The following is a 26,350-nucleotide window of genomic DNA, read 5'->3' as shown; positions in this document are numbered from 1 at the left end:
CGAAAAATTTTGTCTAAAAAATAAATAAAAAAATTTAGGGGTGGAACCCTTAGCATTTAGGAGGATGAAAAATAGATGTTGTTCGATTCTCAGATCTACCCAATACGCACACAAAATTTCATGAGAATCGGTCGAGCCGTTTCGGAGGAGTTCGGTTACTAACCCCGTGACACAAGAATTTTATATATTAGATATAATCATATCATACCAGTATCATATATATTATATATATCAGTGAATATATATATATAAGAATTTACTGCGAAAGACTAGGTGAATGTGAAGAATAGTGTTGCCTTAGTGGCTTGCATGAGACACTCATCCCATGAGGTCGTAGCTTTGATCCCCGGCTGTAGATTTAATATTCGCTCGATCAGTGAAGGAGTACGTAAGAGGATATTAGACCCAAGAAGTCGACTGTATGTGTCAGGCACAGGACTTGCCAATTAGATTGATTATACAGAAATCTAAGGCCTAGACCTAAAAAGGTGGTAGCGCCACTAGTTTTTTATTAATTCATAATGACATAATTATCGAATCTTTTCAACAATTATTTACTCATTTGAAACTTACCCCCGTTTCCCTATCTTCTATATTTGTTGATCGTTGTGGTTGTGTATAGAATGTTTTCATTTTTGGATTATGATAAAACTATCGATATAGTTATCACGCGCTTCACTACAAAACATGTGGGCGCACCCAATGACCAACAGGGACTACTTGGAGCAATATTTTCGTGACCCCCCTACCATGAAACAATATGTTTTTGCTATCGCTTCAATGCAACGTAAGATATTGGTCATTGTAAAGTTTACGGACTTTCCCCTATGTATAAAGAATTAGCCAGCCAAAGTATAAACTATATTATCTTTTATATATTTGATGGCAAGGAATATTTTTTTGGTAAGTTTAGCCATGGATGCTATAAAAGAGAAAGAAAGAAATACTTTATATATAATTTAAAAAAAATGTTTATTCATTACAAAGAGATTGTGACAAAATTCGTCTATCCCTAGTCCTAAACTAGTTAAACTAGTGTTGTGAGTTAGTTTTTTTGTAATAATAAGTATTAATTGTTGATTGTTTGAGGTTTAAGTTTTCTTTTTTTTCTCTTAATGTACTTATGTTTCATATATTTTGTTTAGGCTTTGTTATTGTCGAGAGCAGAGTTGGCCTAGTGGCTCCAGCGTGCGACTCACATACCTGAGGTCGTAGGATCGATTCCCGACTGTGCACGAATCTACTTTCTATATGCGCATTTAACATTTGCTCGAACGGTGAAGGAAAACATCGTAAGGAAACATAAGCCATGTCTTAGACCCAAAAAGTCGACGGGGTGTGTCAGGCACTGGAGGCTGATCACCTAATTGCCTATTAGATTTAAAAATTGATCATGAAACAGATTCAGAATTCGGCATTCTGAGGCCAAGACCTAAAGAGGTTGTAGTGTCACTGATTTATTTATTTATTTTTTGTTTATTGTCGAAGTGTTTTGTATTATAATATGGATATGTGTTAGTGAGATGACTTATAAATAAGAACTGAGAGTAGTTCGTGACCATAAATAAAAAAGAAAATATTAAACCACTACTTTGAATAAAATTTTGATGAACTTTATTGTTTAGCGTTATCGTACCTTCGGCACTAGTTAGGTACATTCTTCCTCCATTTTTCACTTCCTCTTGCCATTTATTGGAACCACCAAATGACTTAGAAGACTTTAGCATTTGCCTTTTTTCTAATGGCACTTCTTTTTAATAATAATTTAAATTAACAAAAATCCGTAAAGCTATTTAATAAAAATAAATCACTACGACCTTTTTAGGCCTTAGCATCAGATTTCTGTATCTGTCTAAGGGTCATTTGTGAATTAATAGGCAAGTTGGTGATCAGCCTTCTGCGCTTGATACACGCCGTCGACTTTTTGGGTCGTGGGCAAGTTGGTTTCTTCACGATGTTTTCCATTGCCGATTGAGTGAATGTCAAATACGCATATTGAAAGTCCAGTGGAGTCGGGAATCAAACCTACGACCTGAGCCAAACTGCGAACACTTCTTTTATTAAAAAAATTACACGTTAAGGTGAAGTTGGTAACACATAGCTATAATACGCTAGAAATAACTCAATATATATTATGTACCAACAAATGCTAGTGAATTCATTTTTATCAAAATATGTGCGCGTAAGCATTCCAGATAGAAACGGGAGAACGGTTCATTTCGTGTTCTAAGAAGTGTTATCGTGTTTATCATAGTTTTAATTCTCTCATTATTAATTATAATAACTGCAAACTTAGCTTTATGAATCAAAACATCATTCTTGATCCGAAAAATATATGTTCTGCTGGGTTTAACAATACAATAGATAAAGTTTCATCGGCGAAGTTTTATATTAAAATCGTAAAATAAAAATATAAAAAAATACGTTTATTTTGGAACATAAGATCATCATGGTATCACTTATTCCACGTCATTAAATTCGAGCCTGTTGGCATCCCTACTCATCGGCAAAGAAGACAGAGGGTGTTGGTCGAGAGAAAAGCCGGCGTAAAATACTCTCGGTACTCAAGCTAAAAAAAGCAAATCATCAAACAATTCTACGAAATTTAAAAGAAATATAGCAAATTAATTAAAAGTAGCCTGCCCAGGACTAGTCCCAGGCCCTTTTATTGGGCACTTGGAACTAGATAATCACTAACTTTATAGTAAGCCTTTTTACACAGCTTTTCTTTAATACATTTCTTAAATTTAATAAAAGGCTGAGATAAAAGAGCCTCTGGGATTTTATTAAGTATATCGCATAAAAATGTCCTTAAAAAACGATCCGATCTACAACCAATTTAGGCCTGGCTGTCATTTCGCGACTGACAGTGAATATTCGCTTGTGAGCAGTTTACAAGACGAATATTTGGCATGACAGTACATCTACCCAAACACCTCGATACGAGCGCCGAGCGCCCGAGCGCGCTCCACTCGCCTGTACGCCAAAAAAGCCAGTGAATCCCATTGAATTTTACATTACAAGTCAGCCACCACGGCACCTTTACGTCCGCCATTTTGACTATAACTGTAGATGGGATGGAGCACAGGCGAATCACGAATATTTAGGTGTTGAGAGCATTGTTGTGAGCATGCTTACAATGAACAATTAATATTCATGTATATATTCACATCGAGCGATAATTCGATGTCAGTCGCCACCTTAACACACGCCGTGTACTTTTTGGTTCTAAAAGCTGCTTTCCTCACAAAAGATTTTTTCTTCACCGATCGAGCGAATGTTTACTACGCACATAGAAAGTCCTTTAGTGCACAGCCGGGGCTCGAACTTATAACCTCAGGGATGAGATTCGACTTTCAAACCACTAAGCCAACACTGCTGATAAATACTTTATCTCTATCCTTTACAATTTTTTTATAAAACTCATTTTTTAAACTCTCTTTTTTTAACTCATCTTTACTCCTACAATTTAAATATGGATGAGTTTGATTTAAACAGTTTTGATAATTTGTTGACATATACCAAACATTACTATGTACCATTAATTCTAATGTTAAAGTTATTGACACGCCCATATACCGAAAAGAAATGAAAAATAATCGATATTTTCTGCCGCTAAACTTGTTTTAAAGAAATTCTGCAAGTTCTCAAATTTATACAATAATTTACACATTAAGAGAGAAAAAAATACATAATTTAGGTACAGAAATGAAAAAACATTTCACACAAACTCAAACATATATGTACATATAGGATAAAACAATTAAGTTGCAAATAGGGGACCGCAACTCATGGAGAACCATACAGTCAACGAATGCGTTGCCGGCTTATAATGCATATGTACTCTTATTCGTTCATTATAAACAATTTTTATTTCACAACAACGTTTAATAATGTCAATTGATGCGTTGGTCCCTATTTAATTGAAAGCAATGAGACGCGTTCAACATGATAACCCTACCGAAATGGAATGTTCCTAATTCCATGTCATTGTTTATTTTCTGGTATTCTCTTCATTTGGCCGGGTTATACAATGAATAGACGCTTTCTAATAGATGATGACGTGTATGGAACGTGATTTTAACATCACTTAAGCCGTTTGTACGTACTTTGTATCGTAGATTTTATTTAGTAAATAAATATTATCATAACAATATAATATATCTATATATTATAAGCGCAGCAGAAAAGTCTAGTGGCTGCAGCGTGCGACACTCATCTCTGAAGTCGTAGGTTCAATCCAAGGCTGTGCAGCAATGGACTTTCGTTCTAGGCGCGCATTTAACATGACCCAAAAAGTCTTGCCTATAGATAAATGTTGATGATATAGAATATACTTAAAGTTGTCTGAGGCCCAGGTCTAAATAATACTAGATAAATAATCACCCAAAAGAGTGATACTTTTTTTAGAATTTTGACGAATGATTGAATAATCCTAATCCTTGGGATTCATTTGCTCGAGTTCAATAAATTTGTATTAAAAACTGAGCGATTAAAAAGAGTGGCGGAAAGCTTTTTGCCAGGTCTTCTTGCCCGCTCTACGCGAACTGGTAGTAAATGTAAATTTACAATTTTTTTTTGTCGTTCATACGCATACTTGTTTACCTAATAATAAGAGTTTGATGCAGATTATGTAAGTCAAACTACATAAACGGCTCCTGTAGATTAGATTAAAGTATAACCTAAGCCATACCACTATGCGAAACCAGCTGCCCACTGAAGTATTTCCAAACCTATTTAACTTAGGTTCTTTCACGGAAGGTACCAACTCCTAATTACCGGTAACGCAGTCGCGAGCCCTCTGGCATTGAGTGTCCATGGGCGACGGTATCACTTACCATGAGGTGAGCCTCCTTTTAATGCATGCCCCCATCAGTTTATGACCCTTCATTGCGGTGAATGAAGAATATGAAAACAGCACGAAGAATCGGTACCATCAGCACCTGCATGTTGAAAGTTGCACAATTAACAAAGCCTTTAATATTACGGGAATGCAATCAAAGTTTTAATATCCCCCTGGAGTTGGAGTCTATAAATTGATCGCTATTTATAACTTGTGATTAAACTCTGTGCGGAAAAGGAAATGTAGACTACTCTATGTAACCACTGTTTAGGTTAGAAAATGCCATTCACATTTAATTTCGACATTAAATATTTACTTTAACGTGAATCTTGTAAAAGGTTTTTAAAAATAACAAACTTATTATATGTATAATTTTGTACCACAGTAGCCGAAGCTATTTATTTATATAGTTACTAGCTGACCCAGCAAACGTTGTTTTGCCATGTTTTTGTGCCAAAAAATTAAAGTTTATAATTAACAAAAAAACATAACGGATGATTGTAGAGGGGTGAAAATTTGGGGTTGCGTGTATTTTTGTATGGTGTATCGTAAAAAAATAAAAACGAAAAATTTCGTCTAAAAAATAAATAAAAAAATTTAGGGGTGGACCACCCTTAACATTTAGGGGGATGAAAAATAGATGTTGTTTGATTCTCAGATCTACCCAATACGCACACAAAATTTCATGAGAATCGGTCGAGCCGTTTCGGAGGAGTTCGGTTACTAACACCGTGAGTCGTGACACAAGAATTTTATATATAAGATTTATGTAGTCGCCAACCCGCCGATATTACCAAGTCACGATTCTCATGGGTCTCCCCATAACAGCTCCGCTAAGGAAACCTACAGACGGAACAAAGTGGAGAGAAATCACTAGTAGAGTAACAGGAATCTTACAGTTACACAACCTTCAGCAATGAAGAATACGAATAATAGACTGAAAATAAAAATTCCTCACAACTCAACCTAAAGATTTGGACTTGTGTCTATATCAAAATTCATCAAACTTGGTTTTGATGTGTCGTTAATATTGTGTTTAAAAGAGATTGGCGAGTGCGTCTACAAAGCTTTTTCGAGGTTTTTGTTGAACCCAAACAGATGTTGCAAATAAAAAAATCACTTTTGTCTTAACTTAAACATCTGGTTACCCGCGGGTGACACTATTGTTCAATTTAGAATACTTAAGATTTGTACCTGCTCATTTGGGCAACTGTTGTGATCAAATTTTTTACTTTGATTTTTAAATCTTTACTGTTGTGAATGGATTTTAACTAAGAAGTCATGCAATTCCTAAGTTCGATTTAAACTATATAAATAGTAAAATCAAATGTAATTCCTACAATTAAAACTAAAAATATATAGCAAAATCAAGTGTATTTCCTAATTTCGAGTAAAATAATAAAATCTCCTTTATAATAATGCTGGTGTGAAATAAAAAAAATGAATGTCATTAAATAGTTTAAAACCTGACAATTACAACGAAACTGTTCACGATTTTTGTACGCGTGTAATTTTGTAAAAAAAAGCGAAAAAGTGTTGTAATAGTGTAATAATTTTTTGAAGAAAGAATATTATAAATTTTTGGATACGTTTAAAGGTATGCTTAGCAATATTCCATATATTTTACGAGAGTAAAGGAATCCTTTTCGATGTTTACTTGGAGTTCGAGGCAGAATACAGAATACCAAATGTATCACAAACAATAATTGAGCGATTTTAAGGCGTAACACCACTGTATGGAACCAGTTGTCCATAGAATTTCTGATCTAATTCGGCCATTCAAGAACTGAGCGTACCAGTTCTTACAAGGCACTTGCGAGCTCTTGCAGTGTTAGGCTCGCGGGTATCTCTTCTTTCTCACTCTGTTGTATAGAAATATCACTTAAATGTCATCCATTATTAAAAGTAGGTTAGTCTAATTACTTATATGAAAGTACTCTTAGGCGTCTTCTTACCTTCCTTTTAATGTAAAGAGACAGATTAATACCTAAATATCAGAATTGCATTGATTTATTGCATATGAATCGACACATTTAATATAAAATTTCAGTATTTTTTATTACAGTTACAAACTCTAAAACAATTCTTAAATGTATAATGCCTTTTAAAAACATTTATGTTATAAAAATTAAATAATATTAGTATATCTAACACAAACTCAAAATAACTTTATACATATTAAACAAGTACGTACACTTTTGAACGTTAACAGAAAAGATATTAAATTGATTCTAAGAAATATGAATGTATAATATGAAAAGTCGATAGCTAAACGAAAAGACGTTGTCCTGTATGATATTTCAAGCGATTAGGATATTAAACAAAGATGCAAGTACCGACTGCAGCGGCATCTGCCGGGCTGATATGTGAATCTAAACCATTCAGGGCTCCCAAACGCATACAAACAATTCATTCAAATTGGTCTAGATGCTTAAAGACAATAATATTATCTGAAGTATTTTCGAACCAATTCGTCTTAGGAGGGTCCTTCAAGAAAAGAGCGTACCGATTCTTAAAAGGCCGGCAGCACGCTTGCGAGCCTTCTGGCGATGCGTTGTTCATGGGCGGCCGTGTCACTTAACATCAGGTGAGCCTCCTGCTAGTCTGCCTCCTGTAACATAAAAAAAATATAAATAAAACTAAAACGGAACTACTTGAAACTAACCATTAATAATGAAGTTTTTTCTCAGTACGCAATCACATCATTACCGACTGCTACTAGGAACGACACTAAACGACGACTAAATAAACATCTAAGACAATTAGATTGTAATTATTTAGCTTGGTTTCTTCCTGTAGCCTATTTTCTTGAGTCCGGCAGTGTAGGCACAATCGAACATAGCATGATTTTTGAAGCTAAGGTCGAATATTCTTTGAACCTCCAAAGCACCTCGTTTCTTACCCCGACAGGCCACAATTATCTACGTTTCTGTTATGGCATTATTTATTGCACAATATAGGTCAATGAACCGCAAAGTAGAAATCAGATCTTTATCGTAGCGCCGTAATAACCCCGTAATTTGCGACTGTTTATTGTTAAATCGATTTGTTTTATGCAAAATGGTATAGGACTGAGACGAAACTGGCAACATGAAATCATAATGTAGTAATTTATCGTTAAAATTTATAAAAATGAAACGCAACTTTAGTTTTTTTTTATAGAACAGGTAACTCGAAAATTTGCCCCCTGTTCTATAATTTTTTTTTTTAATTTCGATTGGCTCTTCATAATTACTTTAAGTATCCAATGGGATAATCGTGGAGCTGTAATTTATATTTCGTATGAAAATTTGTCGACCCGAACTGTTATTTACACATAAATTTAGTTTTTGACTTTCTACATATGATACTGTTAAGGCATCTTGACTAAGCTCCCTTGCTCATGTGCCAGTAGATGGTCATCCATGTATTTGTATATATATATTTACACTGTTTACACTCTACGTATACTGCACAAGTCGTTATGCGACAGAATTTCCATCTAAATTACTAATATGTAACTACTTAACGAATACATCGATCATAAATTCTCGGTCCCCCTTTCTCATTCTCTCTCTCAATCGGCCTCTTTTTCGACGAAAACGCTGCAGATCTTCGTGACTGACTGAAATTTTTAAGCTTTATTAAAAATACTAGTATTTCATTTCTTTCATCCGTGGTGTTGATTTTCGTAGTATTTTTTGTTTAAGTTTATTTACGCAAATAAAATCTAGTCTACGCCTGATGAAGAAAGTTTAGCAATTATGGATGTATTAAGGTCATAGGCCATTTCATAACCGAGACTAGTGCTGTGACTACCGTAAATTATGAATATATTCTTATATTATAAAAATTATTCAATATTATAAAAAAATATTGGATTTTGCTACGTGGTCACGCTTTTTTCTAATTCTTTCAGCTATGGGGTCCAGATGTTGTCATAAATTGGAATTCAGATATCAACCACCATCTTTCTTTGAGGAAAGCCTTCAAAAATTTTACTAAATTCTAACACTTTTTGTATTATTTTATGCATGTTCATACTTTTGAACAAGAAATTTTAAAATATTAATCCAGCTACGTCACATTGAAACTTTACCTCATAAAACAATAAATCAATTAGGGGCGCTATAACCTCTTTAGGTCCGGGCCTCAATACCACATCTATAATCGGAATGCCTCACAGAGATCTACTTGCGTATAGATCAACAAAACAGATACGAATGACACCAATGTAGTCTCCAATACATATCAAAATCAAATCAAAATCAAAATAGCCTTTATTACTGATATCATATAAATATAAATTAGATTCATTTTAATTTTCGACATCGGTATCAGTTTGCCTTTTGGCATAGGCGTCCCCTAGGCTTTTCCATCTATCTCTATTTGTGCCTTCTCTTTGCCATGTTGTTCCAGCTATCTTATATACCTTATAATACATATATTAATGTATATAAAAGACCAGGGAAATTTTTGTTCAGTATGAAAACGGCTTTAAAATAATGGGTTGTTTGCAAAGTTTTGGTCAGTCCCTTGACCGCGTGCGGCGCTGGCACGCGAGGGGTGCTTGACCTGTCGTATCCACGTGATCGTCTACGAATTATGCCTAGGGTACACTGTCGGATCTACATCGTACAGTAGAACTCCAATTATCCGAACTCCGACTATCCGAATCGCCGATTATCCGAATCACAAAAAAGACCGCAAAACAGCTTACATTGACGGAGATGTTTAAAAAACAATGATTTTTATTTCTAAACTTACATACATTTTATTTATATTTAAAACATGTGAAAATTTCATGTTTCTTTCATTTAATTCAATAAAAAGATAGTGCAATATCAAAAGGTAGCTTTTATTCTCTCCAATGGCAATTAAAAAAAAAATCCGATTATCCGAATATTTGATTATCCGAATGGGTCCCCATTAATTCGGATAATTGGAGTTCTACTGTATTTCGTATTGGCTTAGTGTGTACTACACTTGGTTGTGTCATATATATATATTAATCATTTTCGAAGTGAAACTTCTGGGTGAAATTTTACGGATGAGACGTCACGAAGACGTGCAGCGTTTTTGTCGAATGTAAGAGAGAGAGCGATTGAGACCGATTGATAGAGAGAGAGAAAGGGAGATTGAGAAAATATACACGCTATTGGTTGATGTATTCGTTTAGTAGTTACATATTAGAACTCTAGAAGGCAATTCTTTTATTTATTTATTTATTATTTCTAGTTACTACTAATACGATAGAATTCCAAAATAATTCCCACACCAACTATCCTGCATAAAAACATTAAAAAATTAAACTTATATTCCTAAATCTTATAACTAACAATTCTGTCGCATTACGTCTTGTTAGCACGTATACAGTGCTTAAACGGTTTGAATATAGATATACATGGAGTTATCATATACTGGTACATCATCATGTATTAGGGCTTTTACCTTAGAAATAATTAATTTATAAAGAAGTTTCACTTCTGACATGTGTACTGTGAGTACTTTTTTAATAGATCTTTTGTTAAATAAGTTAAAACTAACGCACTGCTAGTTTAATTTATCGGTAGGCATAGAAAAAGCAATAGAGTCCTTGCCCTAGTGACATGACGGGCGTTTCTTGTCTCTCTCTCTCTCTGTCTTCCTTAGGTAGTAAGTATTTTAATAATAATTATGATATTGGTATGCACTAGGCCTACAATTTAAATAACGTGTATGGGCTTTTGAAGGAAACTCGAATTGTTCATGTAATTATTGATGTACGATAAAACTTACATCATGAAAATAATGCGGTTTATTCATTAATTAATGCACAACAAACATTGTTGTTACAATGTAAATTCGTATTGAGTTTTGATATGATGATAGCATTATATATATAGCATTTTCTAAATATGTGAGACCCCAATACAAACCGAGGTTTTTTTTTAATTCCACCTCAAAAAAAGATGTGAGGAAGTACTTGAAGAAGCGGGAAGATTGATTTTGTTTCAGTAATTTGAAATTTTGAGTATTATTTCCCACCTCACCAGAGAGGAGGTGAGATAATATTAAGAGGCGGGAGAATTTAGTCTTTGTTTAGCAGATGCAATTTAGGGTTTTCTTTGAAATATTAAGTTTTAATTGTCGTTCATTTGATGTTAATTTTTTAAACCGACATATCTTAGACCCAAAAAGTCGACGACGTGTGTCAGGCACTGGAGGCTGATCTAAAAAAGCCTATTAGATAAAATGATCATGAAACAGATTCAGAAATCTGAGGCCAGGACCTAAAGAGGTTGTAGCGCCACCGATTTTTTTATTTTTTTAAATAGATCTTTCGTTAAATAATTTAAAATTAACGCACTGCTAGTGTAATTTTAATGTAGGCATATAAAACAGCAAGTGTTTCCCTAATGGGGTGACGTACCGTCTCTCTCTCTCTTACTCTATCTCCCTTTTGACGTTTCTTCATGACGTTTACCTTCATCGCAGGAAGTGTTTCATAATTATTACAATGGAGAATTGCTGTACGGTTGAAAAATCGGTTGATGTGTGCGCTAACGCCAATATATAGGTGGACATTTTAATACCGTCAGTAAAATTATCAGTTTATTTGTAACTTAAATACCAGTAAAAGCCGCTTGTTATCCAGCTGTAGGAATACACGGTTATTAAATTTTAATATCGCCCTACTTTTTAGGATCGATTTTGATGTAATAAATCCATTCTGATTGGATGTTCATCTTTAATGAATGTTTTTTACAGCTGTGATTTATACGCGAGAAGGCAATTGGACTAGAAGTTTCAGGGATATTTAACAGATAAATTTTGGAAATAAAAAGGTTAGGTTTCGTGATTAAATGTAGAGTTTTGTGTTCTAGACTTTCTCTACTAGAAGGTAAATTATTGTTTCTCCATAGTTAATATTGGTGAAATATATGTTAATCGTCACTTCATAAAACAAAGAAATTCGATGTTAATTTTTCGACTTTGTTTAAAATGGGAGATTAAACGATAAAGTATATGCTGCGACTTGCGAGTTGGCAAAAAAGATGCTGTCATTGGAGAATCGAAGAAAATTAATTGATATATTTTTACGTTTTAATATTTAAAAATCGGATTGATTGCACCAACCTTTCAAATAAATTTAAATAGGCAGGCAGTGCGCGTTGGCTAATATGGTAAATAAATAAATAGGCACATTTAGATAATTTATTATTGTTTTCCGAACTAAAAAAGTTTTAAAAGCTCCTTTAACCTCACCATGAAATAGGAGAACCTACTGGTGGCTGACCCTCGGTTATTGCCTAAAATTCTGGTGCTGACGAGCCATGGAGAGTCCGAAGTAGAAGAGTTCAATTATTTAGTTGGTGCTATCGCACAGCCCAGTATCATAAGCAAGATCAAGATCAAGAAGTTGTCGGAGATCAGTAGGTAGGATCCAGCGAAAGGATCGGCAGAGTGGACCGGCTGCAGCACAGTTGAAGCACGCGAAACGTCGGATAAATTTAAAATTATGTAAAATAATTATATGTTTACAATAATACATAACTTCAATTCGGTAAAAAAGTGTTTTCTTTAAATGTGTAAAAGTAACGTTAATAAAAGACAATACTAATTGTTCGATATAAGCAAACATTGTTATTTATAACTTCAACTTGAAAAATGCAAATTAGTTTAAATATAGAACATTTTTGAACTAAAATAAAATAAATGCAACCGTTACCGTTCTAGTCTCAGAATTTCATTCCAATATTTTACGTTCCAGCTCATTATGCAAGAACTTTACGAACATCGATGTCGTGTCGTAAATGTCTTTGCTGTTGTCCCATTTGATATATTTCCTTTATACAGTATTGTTATAACTAGGCAATTATATAAAAATAACGTCAACCCCAAGCGAGGCAAGTTTTAAGCTACTGCACAGACTATTTCAAAAAGAGTGAGTAATGTAATCTAACATTAGTTAGGTTACATAGATATATACTACATAATTAGAAGCGTAAACAAAACTTAAAGTACATTTATGAACGTCAAAAGAAAAGATGTTACAGTATTCTTAGTTTACATTTCAGTTGGCAAGTTAAGGACTTAGGGCAAGAAGAACGGGCAAGAAATACCACCACTCTTTCTAGAGGGTTCTTAAATTACTTCTGTTTCGAGTACTATACTGGTGAAAGTCACCATTTGTTTTAATATCGTTTATATTTTTCTGTGCATGCAACAGTGCTTCAAGAAAATATCGACCAGATAGTGTCATAATATTTAATTCCTTAAACTTATTATAATTCAAACCTCTAAATTTCTTTGATTATACACATTGATAACTATGAAAATATAAATTCTTTAGCTAAAACAGGGCACCAAATGAAATGAACGTTCTAAGTTCGATTCCAATTGAATTAAATTTATCGGACGAGGTCTGTATAATCGTTATAATTAATACGCGTGCAGTGATTTTTAAGAATTCTTTAAAACCTATGTATTGGTGGATAAACAGTAAGAAGGTTGGCAATAAAGACTTAAAATAAATAAAATTACAAAAGTAAAAACTACTGACGAGTGTTATCTCCTCTTGCCAAAACAAAGAAAAATTTAATTATTGAATTTAGTTTCCTGATGTTTTGTGGAGCAGGTTGCACTGATCATACTTGGGTCTCTAGAACATTCCAGGCTTTCTTAATTGAATTTTATCTATCTAACGTTCGCTTCCACGTCGCCAGAACGATGCAGGCGAGCTTTGTTGTCCATAAAATTAAAAATGGAATTTATTGAAACTTGTTTAAGAGCACCCAAAGCGGGTTGTACAATAGGACTTGCGATAACAGTCACGGTAATAGCCCTATTGCACCTTCGTAGAAAATTGTTAAATGCGTACTGGTACATAAGTAACAAGAACAAGAAAACTATTGCTGCCCAAAACAATGTAACAACACCTTTATCGGATATGAAATCGTGCAACGGTTATACCCTTCATAAAGAAAGAGACGAAACATTAGTGTATTTTAAAATTATTGAATAACTTAAAGGATTGTTTATTTGTTAAAATAGAAATTTAAATATGGAACGTAATTTTGGTCTCAGTGGTTCGGGTCGCGTGTTTGTAGACGCTTGTCTCGCGTGCTACGACGTAGCGGGCTACGTAAACCTTGTACTTAGTTTTTTATTAAGATCACAGTTTTATGATATTGCAATAATCTGATTTTTCTGTGGACTGTTTTTCAAAATGTCGGATTTTATGGTTTGTATTACTTTAAATGATAAATTGTTAGGCCCTATTGTATACCAATCCATCGTTTATATTTCATAACAGATAAATAGATAAATATTCAATCGCTTAATATGTCTTTGTTTTTTTTACAAACTCATCGTTTCAATTAATCGCTAACTTCAGTGTTATGTCACGAAAGCCGATAGTGATGACAATGTTAATGTTAATCAAACAGAGAACAATAATTTAGCAAATATATATCAATATTTATTATATATAATATAAAATACAATCAGAAAATTGATAAGTCATCAAAGTATAAAGTATCTTGAATCAGTAAATTAATGTTTCGTTTAAATAAAATTTCGTTTAAGAATAATAATATGATGCACGTCTACCATTTCCTGCTTTTAATTCAAATATTGTAGCAACGAAGAATGCCAATAAGATGATGTTACCATTTTATGGGTATTGGTTTTTATTGATTTGTAATTGTGATGTCGCAAATTGGTGCAAGCACGCGATTTTTTTACTTCCATAGGAAGCTAATGTGGGCGCAATACGGGAAGTTGATATTACTTACAAGATCGATATTTTGTATATTAACCTAACTATAAAAATAAATCAGTATACAACCTTTTTAGGACTGGGCCTTAGATTTCTGAAACTGCTTCATAATCAATTGTTAATCTGATAGGCAAGTAAGTGATCAGCCTCACACAACACCTTGGGTCAAGCAAGCCGGTTTTCTTACGTTTGTATTAATTTAATTATACACAAATATTATAACCATGCGATGCTGTTGTTGAACGAAATAAGTTCATATATTGATATATCTTTATATATATAATAACGTTTCATATATTTCGTATATAATAACGTGTCTTATATATATAATAGTATATATAAGAATACGAATATATAAGTTGATGTTGCATATGGATCGTATAGTACAAAAAATTATAATAGATCTTGCTTATTATGTTAATTGTAAAATTATTTCCTTTGAGTCTTATGCCAATAACAAAAAGTGCATTTTAGTAAGCATTAAAAGATTTAATCAACAATTTATTTTACTAAACGATCTTTGTTAATCACATTATATAATTACTAGTTTAACATTAACTTATATAATGTTTAGATTCTAAATCACATCATCTAGTACATTTTGAGTGTTACCGAATACACAAACAAGCAAAATACAAAACGTTCAATTGCATATTATAAATTATTATTACTCTAACGTACCGCTAATTATTATTACTAAAATAATGTATACTTTATTTCCAATAAAGTAAGTTATTTTAGTGTTGCTAAATAAACCCCGTGCGAGTGTCGCATTAGAATGAGCGTGATCGATCTATCTATTTCAATGTACATATTACAAACCATATTTATTCTTATATAGATTACTATGTATATACATATTATTACTTGGTCCGTGGGATCCTAGCGCCATTAAGTTTTTTAGGGAAATATCAAAAAGGTTAGTCGACATCACAGGAGACCGAAGAGCTGGCAGCTACCTCGTACAAAGAATTAGTCTAGCTATTCAAATGAGGAACGCTTCCTGTATCTTCGGAACCTTGCATAAATGGGACTCCTTTTAATAATATATTTTAGTTATTGCATTTTAAGGTTAGTTATTATATGAGAATTATTTATTAAATAAATATGTAAGTAGATATATTTTACATTGTGATCTATTAAACCTTTGTTGATTACTATGTACAGTGTACACTTTGAACGTCAAAATCTTTAGCATTTAGGTAGTAGCTTAGTGTTTTATCAGATTGCTTTAATTGAAACCATGAGAAACAAAAAAAATTTAGTTTTTTTGTGAACTGAAGAAAAATTTGTATTAATCTTTTTTTATTTATTATAATGGTGAAAAGAAATAAGAACACATTAGCTTCGTACGGCCGTTGCATGCCTACGTTATCGATTTATATTTTTCAATGTATCTATTAGCCATTAAAACCATTAAAACATCAAGGCTTTTAATCAAGTCAGTATTATGTATTAACAGGTTGGCAACTCAACTCAAATTTTAGGCAACTAAGTTTAAAATCTTCATGTAAATTCCAGTCATGTAGACGATATTTTATTTAAATCTCAAGTGAACGAAATGTTTTCCATAAAATTCAAATAATTTTATTAAAATAGTAGCGGCCATATTTGGATAGGCAACTTTGCATACATTCTCCTAATTATAAAAAATTGGTTTTAGCAATTAACCGATGATTGCACTAATCCTGCAGCCGGATCTCGTACTATTAGCAACTTCTTCAATATGTAGATTCCCATCGTGACTGTGTTGTGGGCTGTGTGACCATGTTTCGATCCCGCAACATCGTAGCCACTCGATTGTGAGGAAGATGCATGGTTCAGGCTAACATTTTGTCTTCTTTAGTTCTCATGTCAATTTTACACGTATAAATAAAATAATAAAAATAAAATTTTATTGCTTCTCAAATTTTTACATCAATAAATGACTGAGACAACCCCCGTAAGTAGTCAAGAGACACTTATGTTGGCGTTATATATATACACGTGTATATCCTTTCTATAACATATTTTCATAAGTATCCAATTGTCCTCAATATGTGTGATGTTTATAAGCAAAAAAACGAAGTCCGTATCAGTTTGGACGATTTTATAGAAACAAACATTGCGCGGAAAATATCATTTACTTGATATATTGCTTCTGTTTCAAGGTACATTTGGAACCTAGCATTATAAAAATTGGTGCCTTTCAATGTTATCGATGACTATTTAATTAAAACGGCCTTGTTTTGATCTATTTCTAACACACATTAGTGGTTGACATTGACTTGCATTGCACGCACGACGTGCTCGTACATTTTTTATGTTTGCATGACAATATGGTGAAGGTTAGGAAAATTAAGGGTTTTTTATCGATGTAATTTAAATTGAGTTTCTTCTTTTCTTGATTGATTTGTTTCTTACTTTTCTTTTACGTTATAAAGCCAGAAATCAGTGTGTTCCGTGTGTTTCAAATACTTTGCCCATTCAGTTGAATGACATCAAAAAATAACGTTTAACAGACGCGAATTTAAAAAAAACAAAAACGTTTTCTTTCAGCAAAATATCTTATCTACGATATTTGATGTACTTTCCCGTGATGTTCCATAATCTTGGAACGCTCTGTATAATGCATTTACGGTATATTTTACAATCTATCTATTCTAAATATATTCAAATTCAAAATCATTTATTCATATAGATAACACAATGTACATTGTACACTTTTGAACGTCAAAAAATAAATATGTATGTAGTGCTTTTAATTTGCATTTCAGTTTGAGATGTTACTGCTCTCAAAGGCTTTAAATACTAGATACTTAGGCTAAAAATAAACTCGCCGCTACTCTTTTTAGTCGCCAAGTTTTTTTTACACAACGTTTACATTTGTATAACATATTCCACATAAGATCTTAAGTAATTAATAATAATAAAATAAATTAAAAACAAAGATTTGTCCTCTATCAGCAGGAGGAATGATGAAATAGGAGCACGCACTTACATTATCGTGTGAACACCACGCAAATACATAGTCTAAATAACTAAAATATCATACAAGTCTACATAAATTAAAAAATTGCACTTTATAAATTTTAGATTTACTAGTAATTTAAAAATACTTCCGCAACCGCTTCTTAGTTATAATTTGTTTTTCAGTTATTTAAAGAAGTTCGAAGATGTTAGATGAAAATTACAATGGGTCGCCGTGTGGCCATCTCTCCTTCCACGCCTAGATCAAGGGCCATGGACAAGTACGAGCAGTTATCAGTTGTAAGTTATAACTATCATTTGGCTTCAATTCTCAGCCAAAACACGCTTAACGATCTATTAATCTATTGTCATCTTATATATAAAATTCTTGTGTCACGGGGTTAGTAACCGAACTCCTCCGAAACGGCTCGACCGGCTCATGATATTTTGTGTGCGTATTGGGTAGGTCTGAGAATCGAACAACATCTATTTTTCATCCCCCTAAATGTTAAGGGTGGTCCACCCCTAAATTTATTTATTTATTTATTAGACAAAATTTTTCGTTTTTATTTTTTTACGATACACCATACAAAAATACATGCAACCCTAAATTTTCACTCCTCTACAATCATCCCTTATGTTTTTTTTTTGTTAATTATAAACTTTAATTTTTTGGCAAAAAAACATGGCAAAACAACGTTTGCCGGGTCAGCTAGTATATATATATAATTTTACTAGCTGCCCTCGTGAACTTCGTTTCTCCTTCGTTTCATAAATTAAATTTAATTGATACTTTAGCCTCAATAACACATGGTAATCATGATATTGAATAGGTAGCTTATATGACACATTTGTCAGTATACCATAGCAGTGCCATATATTGATTACTTACTCAATTCAGTCGAAAAGTATTGACATCTGTTAGAATTTTTTGCAGTTAACAGATAATTGTGACTGTCAATTAATTATAGACAAATAATTTGCAATAAAATAAAATTGCGACTATAATTAAAGATCTAAGCTATCCTATCTCTTAAGTTGGACCAGACTGCTCACAGTGTGCCAATTTAATTTAAAATCGGTTAAGTAGTTTAGGAGTCCATCGCGGTCAAACATCGTGACTGGAGATTTATATTATATATTAAGATTAATGTAAAATGTAAGGAGCTTGTGTAGGTTGGAGAAGGCTCTTACGGCGTTGTGCTAAAATGCCGTCGTCGTGACAATGGGCAATTGGTGGCGATCAAGAAGTTTTTGGAAACAGAGGACGATGCTGCCGTTCGCAAGATGGCGCTGAGGGAAATTAGAATGTTAAAGGTATAATAAATATTAATAAGCTTTTCGTTCCACAGCTGAGCGTATTTTAATATAAATACCGCACCACTATGTGGAACTAACTGTCTTTTGATGTTTTTTTAACCAATTTGACGTAGGTTCCGTCAGGTAAAGTATTTAAAGTCCGGTGACGCACTCGCTAGCCCCCCGGCAGTATGAGTGTCTATAGGCGGTATCACTTGATGTCATGTAAGCCACATGTTCTATAAAAAAAATCGATTGTCTGTAAAGTTGGTTGGTGACAACGTCATAAGAAAATACTGATAGAGTGGTTGCATTTTTAAAAAGAAAATTTTATTTAATTAGTTTGATAGATATTTTATTGAGGAGGTAAATGAAACTCACTATTGAATTTATCCAGTTACATTTATTTGTACGCAATAAATACGCTTGCACTTCAAGCTTTAACTGGAACGCATCAGAGGTAACGACGCGCCCCGAGGTAACGCCGCACCGGGAGGTAACGCTGCATGAGTCATGTTTTTTCGTGCGTGCAGCGGCCTGTCAAGACGGTGTCACGTCAAAAAGTTAATATGTTCTGACAAAAACGTTTAGTTTAATATTTTATTATAATATAATTACAATAACCAGCTAGTATAAAAATTTTCTGTGCATGTGTTAGTTATTAAACTCTTAAACGACGAAGATTTAGATGATTTTTTGTGTGTTCAAGTGGAGTTGAGAATGATTTACATTATTAGGTTTATTTGTATGGACGTATGTACAGGACAACGCGTGTCGGATCCGCTAGTTTATAAATAAAGATGGGTATATATATTCATCTTTGTCTTATTTTTTTTTACAGAAACTACGACATGATCACTTAGTAAACATGATCGAGGTGTTTCGACGCAAGCGAAGATTTTATCTTGTATTCGAATACCTGGATCACACTCTGCTGGACGAGCTGGAGGCTACTTCTGGGGGTCTTGGGGAGGAGACTGCCAAGAAACACCTGTTCCAGCTGCTCAAAGGTGTTGAATACTGTCACCAGAATTCTGTAAGAACGAATTTACATTAATTAGTTTATGTTTTGCACTGTATATTATGGAGGCCATTAATTCAATTTCCGTTGAAACGTTGTCTAGACTGATGTCTGGAAGGCTACTTGATTATATACAATCATGTTTTTATTAATAAAACTGCATATAGGCCGCGGTTTTTATGTACTTAACTATACAGTCTACAGATAAAATATAAGCTGAAAATAACAAGTGCCTTATGATAACGACCTTATAGACAGGTCAGAACCTAGTTTCCTGGTTCCAGGTAACTGGGTCTGCTACCATCTAAAAGCCTGGAGAGGAACCAACCAATCCAATAGAAGCTGACAGTAGTAGATATTTTTCTACAGAATAGCGTTGCCGACCGCTTTCTGTGTCCCAATTTTGCATGTTCCTAAAATTATTATGTATTAAGAAAATTTAATATTTAATAAAAATATTATTCAGTTAAATGATAGGTACCAATTTACCAGAGAATTGAGACTTAAAATATTTTTAGATCATTCATCGTGATGTGAAACCAGAGAATGTGCTGGTATCAAATAATGGTATAGTGAAACTTTGCGACCTTGGCTTTGCAAGAGCCCTGGCAGCACCAGGAGAGCCATACACAGAGTATGTCGCCACCAGGTGGTACAGAGCTCCAGAATTGCTGGTCGCTGAACACAGGTGAATTAGGAATCGCAAGCGACATTGATAGAAAAAAAACAAAACCCGTGGCGCAACCCTTGGTTGAGGATCCTCCTCAGATTTCTGTATATTTCATAATCATTTTTCTTAATTTTGTTTGGATTAATACTTGCAGCTGTGTTTGTTTCATCATCGGACGTCGAGGTAGAATACGAAAGTCCACCCGTATCGTCTCGACGTCCGTCGTTCCACAACTAAGCGTTTTTTTGAGGTAGAATTAACCGCGAAACCAGGTACCAACTGAAATATTTCTGATCCAATTAGACTCATGAAAAAAGGATACCGGTTTCGAAAAGGCCGGTAACGTACTTGCGAGCGCTCTCGCGCTTCTTCTCCTGCTTCTTTAGTAGGGTTATTTGGGACTCGCTACTGTGATACCCACTCAATACGCGGCGCCCATAAAACATTAAAGATAGCTTATGGATGATTAATAAGAAATTATTTACAGGTATGGACCAGAAGTGGACATATGGGCAATTGGCTGTTTGTTTTCGGAGATGTTGACGGGTGACCCGCTTTTCCCTGGTGACTCAGATATAGATCAATTGGCCTTAATTATCAAGACAGTAGGTAAGGTTTAACAATGAAATCCCGTTTTATTTGACTATAAATTGTGGGCTTTTTAGTAAAAAAAAACAATTTAAAAGTTCAAAATCTATTTGTTTTTATTTAAACTTGTCATGTAACTTACAAATAAGAACAAATAACAGAAAATAGGGATGTAATGGGTGGCATAGCTAGCGAGTGAACTCTTCCAGGAAACCCTAATAATGAAACTTTATAAAAAAGGAAGAAATACTAAAACTGGTAAAATCCATAAAACAAAAATAAAATTACAATTAACACTGAGCAATTATATAAACACATTAATAATTACTAAATTTAAAATAAAAAATAACGTCTGTGGGGTAATAAACTATAATAACATTGTTAATTTTTTAAGAAACTATTCGATGTATATAGGGTTTTTATGCTCGTTCATAGATCATAGATTTCTAAATTATTTTTATATCCCACAGGGAAGCTGGCACCACGTCACCAACAAGTGGTGTCCAGGCTATCCGGTGGCGCAGCGCTAAGTTCCGGACCAGTTGGTACCAGAAGTAATCTTCCCGGTTCTGGGCTGGCGAAAGAGCTACTCTCGGCGTCTCTTCGCACCGAGCCTAGAGCCAGGCCATCGGCATCTGCGCTTTTGAGGCACAAGTGAGCCTTACTGAATTACTGGTGCTTCATAATATAGAACCAACTACCCGGCAGGTAGCCGTTTCTGTCTTCTGTCTGTTCACCAATGGACTTTCTTTCTATGTGCGCATTTAGCATTTGCTAGAACGGTGAAGGAAACCGACTTGCCTTAGACCGAAAGCGTCGATGACGTGTCAGGCACAGGAGGCTGATCACCTACTTGCCGATTAGATTGGATAAATGATCAAGAAACGGATACAGGAATCTGAAGCCTAGACCTAAAAAATATGTAAATAATACTTATTAATTCATATAATAATTCTGTATATGTGCGCACTACACATGCGCTCGTATGGTGAGGGAAAGCATTGTTAGGGAATGCCCTAACACGGAGTGTGTCAAACACATACCACTAAGAACATTAGATTATTATGTAATTAGTAACTGTCTATAAATCTCGTATATTTTAAGATATTTCATTGCTGATGGCTTCTCGGAAAACTTCAACGCTGAACTTAGGAAGAAGCTGGGAAAAGATGTTTCTCAGGTATTTTTAATTGATAAATTTATATTTGTTCATCTCTTAGATTAATAATAAAAAATCTTTGTTTTTATCAATATTTATAGTTTAATAAAGTAGTAATAAGTTTATAGTTTGATTACTTTTTCAGTTTTGGTCGCTATTGTATAAATTGTATTATTGCTAATGTAGTTATTGAATAAAATTTCAACTATTGCCATATAAAATATGACAAAGAACTATTTGTTTTAAATAAAATGTTTCAGACGCCTCCACCGCAGGTCGCCGCAAGAGTCACCGGAAAACCAAGGCAACAGTGGACATTGAATATTATAAATACTGTAAGTTAACTGTCTATACTAAGATATACGAGTTTTAATAAATACATAATAAATACTGCCGTTGCTGTTAGATGCTGAGCTGTGTAAAACTATTAAGCTATTGCATAGATTTTATCGCGGGCTTTGAGTGCGGCGACCGAATCCATAAATTCCGTAACGAAAATAAACCTAACACACGGTGACGTACGCGTTAGAGTGGAACAGAACGCCATACTGCGTATTCACATCACTCTGACGAGATCGGTACCGTAGCGTAAGTGCGGCCGATGCAGTTAGAATGAGACAGACTATATATGCGAGGTGTGAGTCTGGTAGAGTGGATAGAATTAATATCAAAAAAAAATTGCTTAAATAAATAGTAAGTTACTTAGAACTTTCGACCTTCTTGTAACCCAGCTCTTCCATTTGCCGTAGACACGCAACTTACTGTGTGCTTGGTACAGGTGAGTTTCGAAGTGAATTGAAATATAAAGTATACAGTAAAGCATTTATAACGAGGCATTTATAACGAAATCAGAGTGAATTGTTTTTTTTTTCAGGATAGCAGGTCTCGTACGGATAGTAATGCTGGAGAATCACTTATTGACTACAATTATACACCTAGTAAGTAAAGTTATCGGAATTTGTTTGGATTCCAAGAATATATAAAATTTTAGTGTTATTGTGTTAAACACACAAACTTAATTTTAAACTTAACATACATTCACAGAGAAACCTTAAAAGTTTTCATTCCGGAAAACAGAACAGTCTCTGGAATAGTATAGCAAAATGTTTCATGTTGGTACATACCATTGATACATACTTTTTACTACATACTAAAAAGTAGGCTAGGCATTAAGGAGAAACTAAGCTCGCGGGGACAGTAGCTAACTTCGTATCTGATTTGCCACGTCGAGTTAATAAAGTACTTTCTTCAGGTATAGAAGGACAACTGGAGAGTCACACTTCGGAGAAGAAGTCCCAGGCATCTATCAACGCTTCCACAGCCGCGCCTTTTGATGATGATGTACGTTCGCACGCATCAAAAGCTTGCCTTTTACAAAGAAAGCACTTCTTCGTCAAGAGAAGTCTTCTCTCTTATTAAACCTAGATAGAAACACATAGGCATACATTTATTTTTATAGAACGGGGGGTAAACGGGCAGGAGGCTCTCCTGATGTTAAGAGATACTGCCGCCCATGGACACTCTCAATGCGCAGGGCACGCGAGTGCGTTGCCAGCCTTTTAAAAACATATAATTATCAAGTGCACAGGCACTAATTAAAGCTGTTGGCGCTTGGTAGGAAGTATCAGTGACCCCAGAGCCGGTACTTTTCTCGCTCAAATAAGTATCGCAATACAGCAGGGAAATGCTGCCAGCGGTAAGACTACCACGCCGACCCCACTTTTAAAATTTTCTATTTATCCATTTATAATTATTATTACTATGTAGGTTAAAGATATTGTAATTACTGTTTATTTGTATGTCGGAAAATAAATAATTTTACTATTAATTTATTTTTGGTATAAATATTGCAGGTGGGTTGCTGGTGTCCATCAACACTCGGAACCAGCAAACTGGCTGCGGCACCATCTAAAAGCCTATCCAAAGCCATCAACGAAACATTCCAGACGTTTAGTGTTCCCGTAAATAGTTATCCTAAAACACCTTATATCAAAAAGTGAGTTCTTCTTTCTACGACGTGAACTATAAGAGCGCGGCCCCACGACACGACACGCAATTATTTTGAGCTCAAATAATTGCCAAATAATTGCGGGCGGGCAAACACGGACGTTGCGGTGTGGCAATATATTTTACGCCTCCCCGCCTCGTCTCGCAGGTCACGCTCGGCGCGCTTGCGGTGCGACGCCGCGCGGCGACCTGCTCATTCACAATTGAGTTCATTTATTTTCATTTTTTATCAAATTTAACTCGCCCGTAGTTATCTATGATGCCCGTAGTTATTTAATGATTGCCAGAATTGCATGTTCTGACCTAAATTAATGTCAAAAATAAATTAGAAACTGAGATGTTTTTTCCAGGGTAAATAACAAATTAATGATGGACGAAGAATTAATAAGAGGAAGGTCGTTGGCGAAGAAAAATACGAAGAAATCGCCAGCTGATATTTCCTTGCCCTATGTGCCTGGAGGTAATCGTATTTTATTTTGCTAACAAGTGTTGCGTACACTAAGGAAGAAGGTTTTTTGGTTTGTTGTATTAATTATCCAAAACTAGTGGACCGATTTTTTTCGGTTGGGTTTTCTATCAATAAATTATTGAACATTTACAAATGTATCAAAAGAAGAATTGTTTACTCATTTAAAAAGTCTCTACTCTAAGCGCCCCCCCCCCATCCCCCTTCTTTTCTGGAGGTGGTTGCCATCCGCTAAATCTGGCCCTGATTTTTCTCTATAAAGAATGAATAATTTGTGGTTAAGTCCATGGGCATATCTGGCACTAAACGAAACCGCAATACTTATTTTCACCACGTCAAGGACGTAAATATTTATTTATGTGAGATTGTATTTTATAGCTAGCAACAGCCCCATGAAAAAAGCAAAGAAACCACCTGCACACAGTTCAAGAAATCATGATACATGGGATCACAGCGTATGTATTATATTCAATAAATATAAAAGACAATTTGTAGTAAAATAATATATATATACAGTACAATTAATTAAACAATTAACAAATAAAAAAAGATGGCAGAGAGTTGCCAGTTCTTCTCTTCCGTTCTACGCGCTTGATTTGAGAACTGGCAGTAAATGTAAAATTAGAAGCATTCCTATTTTTTAACGTTCGTAAGTATAGATACATTGTTACCAATATGAATAAATGATGAATATAACAGATTAGGTGAAGGTGGGTTTTAACTATTTTTTTTTCTTTCATATCATTTAGACTATTATTTGCCGCGGCTTTTATTTTGTCAATAGCTACGATGACGTGTCGTTTTTTAGTCGGAAAACGAAAACCCCGCACGCCATATTTTAATAGTCCAGTATTACTACACGATATAAAAACGTCCAGAATAGAATGTCATAACTCTATCCAAAGCTAAGAAAATGCGATGTCTATGGTGCATTTAAGAAATCTTTCATATATTCCAGAGCAGCTTCGATGCGTCGTCCCACCAACGCACGCCTACAAATCTACCCTACATGTGACTGATGGGGACTAGGGCAGTTTTTCAGAAGCCATACACCATACACGGCTGTCAGAAAACTGCTAGACATTTTTATTATTAAAAAATAACTAGTGTAAAATGTTGGTGTCGTCTTTTGATAATGTAAATTATTTAAGCGTTATTTATTTTACGAAAATTTATTCGTGGCATATTAATAATTATTTTTAGCATTTGTAAAATCCATAAATACCATACCAAAAGTTTATAGCAGACTATTTTTATGTTTGTATAACTGTGCTGTTATAAATTAAATTGTAAAAATGGCAACACTGTACTTCACAGGAACTGTCATTGGTTTGTCATAAAAACTTATGAATGACACACGCTCGGTTAACTTCCCGCTAAAATATCTGCTTTCTTTGTTTTCATTTTTTTTTAAGATTTGAAGTGAAATGATTAATGGCCAGTATTTTTTTCTTTTCTGTTGTTTTCGTTTCAGTATAATAAAATGTAATAATTGTATGATTATTTGGGAAATAAATACTTCGATTTTGATATATTTAAAAGTTGATATTTGTAAATATACTGTATAGTTTTATTACACCATATTCGTACTATATCTGTTTTTTCC

At 34.1% G+C, this 26,350-nt stretch overlaps 1 protein-coding gene across 1 annotated transcript; it reads left to right on the top strand.

The window, feature by feature from the left end:
* The first annotated feature begins 6,332 nt into the window (after positions 1 to 6,332).
* LOC110993941 (cyclin-dependent kinase-like 1) lies at positions 6,333 to 26,211 on the top strand. Its single transcript, XM_045632896.1, has 15 exons — positions 6,333 to 6,440; positions 17,721 to 17,834; positions 18,711 to 18,851; positions 19,675 to 19,869; positions 20,373 to 20,542; positions 21,012 to 21,133; positions 21,583 to 21,766; positions 22,217 to 22,292; positions 22,532 to 22,606; positions 23,146 to 23,209; positions 23,524 to 23,612; positions 24,125 to 24,267; positions 24,629 to 24,738; positions 25,123 to 25,199; positions 25,703 to 26,211. The coding sequence occupies exons 2-15, from the start codon at positions 17,748 to 17,750 to the stop codon at positions 25,757 to 25,759; spliced, it is 1,590 nt and encodes a 529-aa protein (XP_045488852.1). The 5' UTR covers positions 6,333 to 6,440; positions 17,721 to 17,747; the 3' UTR covers positions 25,760 to 26,211.
* Positions 26,212 to 26,350: the final 139 nt, after the last annotated feature.

This window comes from Pieris rapae, chromosome 21 (genome assembly GCF_905147795.1).
Source record: "Pieris rapae chromosome 21, ilPieRapa1.1, whole genome shotgun sequence".
In the NCBI taxonomy this organism is placed as follows: domain Eukaryota; kingdom Metazoa; phylum Arthropoda; class Insecta; order Lepidoptera; family Pieridae; genus Pieris; species Pieris rapae.
Note: the sequence above shows the minus strand (reverse complement) of the source record. Positions and strands in the feature narration are given on the sequence as shown.

What these genes read in the sequence shown, in the direction of transcription:
- LOC110993941 (XM_045632896.1), top strand. Translation starts at nt 17,748, where the DNA reads ATGAAAATTACAATGGGTCGCCGTGTGGCCATCTCTCCTTCCACGCCT. An exon ending in CTTAATTATCAAGACAGTAG is followed by an intron (nt 21,134 to 21,582) that starts GTAAGGTTTAAC and finishes TATATCCCACAG; the next exon opens with GGAAGCTGGCACCACGTCAC. An exon ending in TGACTACAATTATACACCTA is followed by an intron (nt 23,210 to 23,523) that starts GTAAGTAAAGTT and finishes TACTTTCTTCAG; the next exon opens with GTATAGAAGGACAACTGGAG.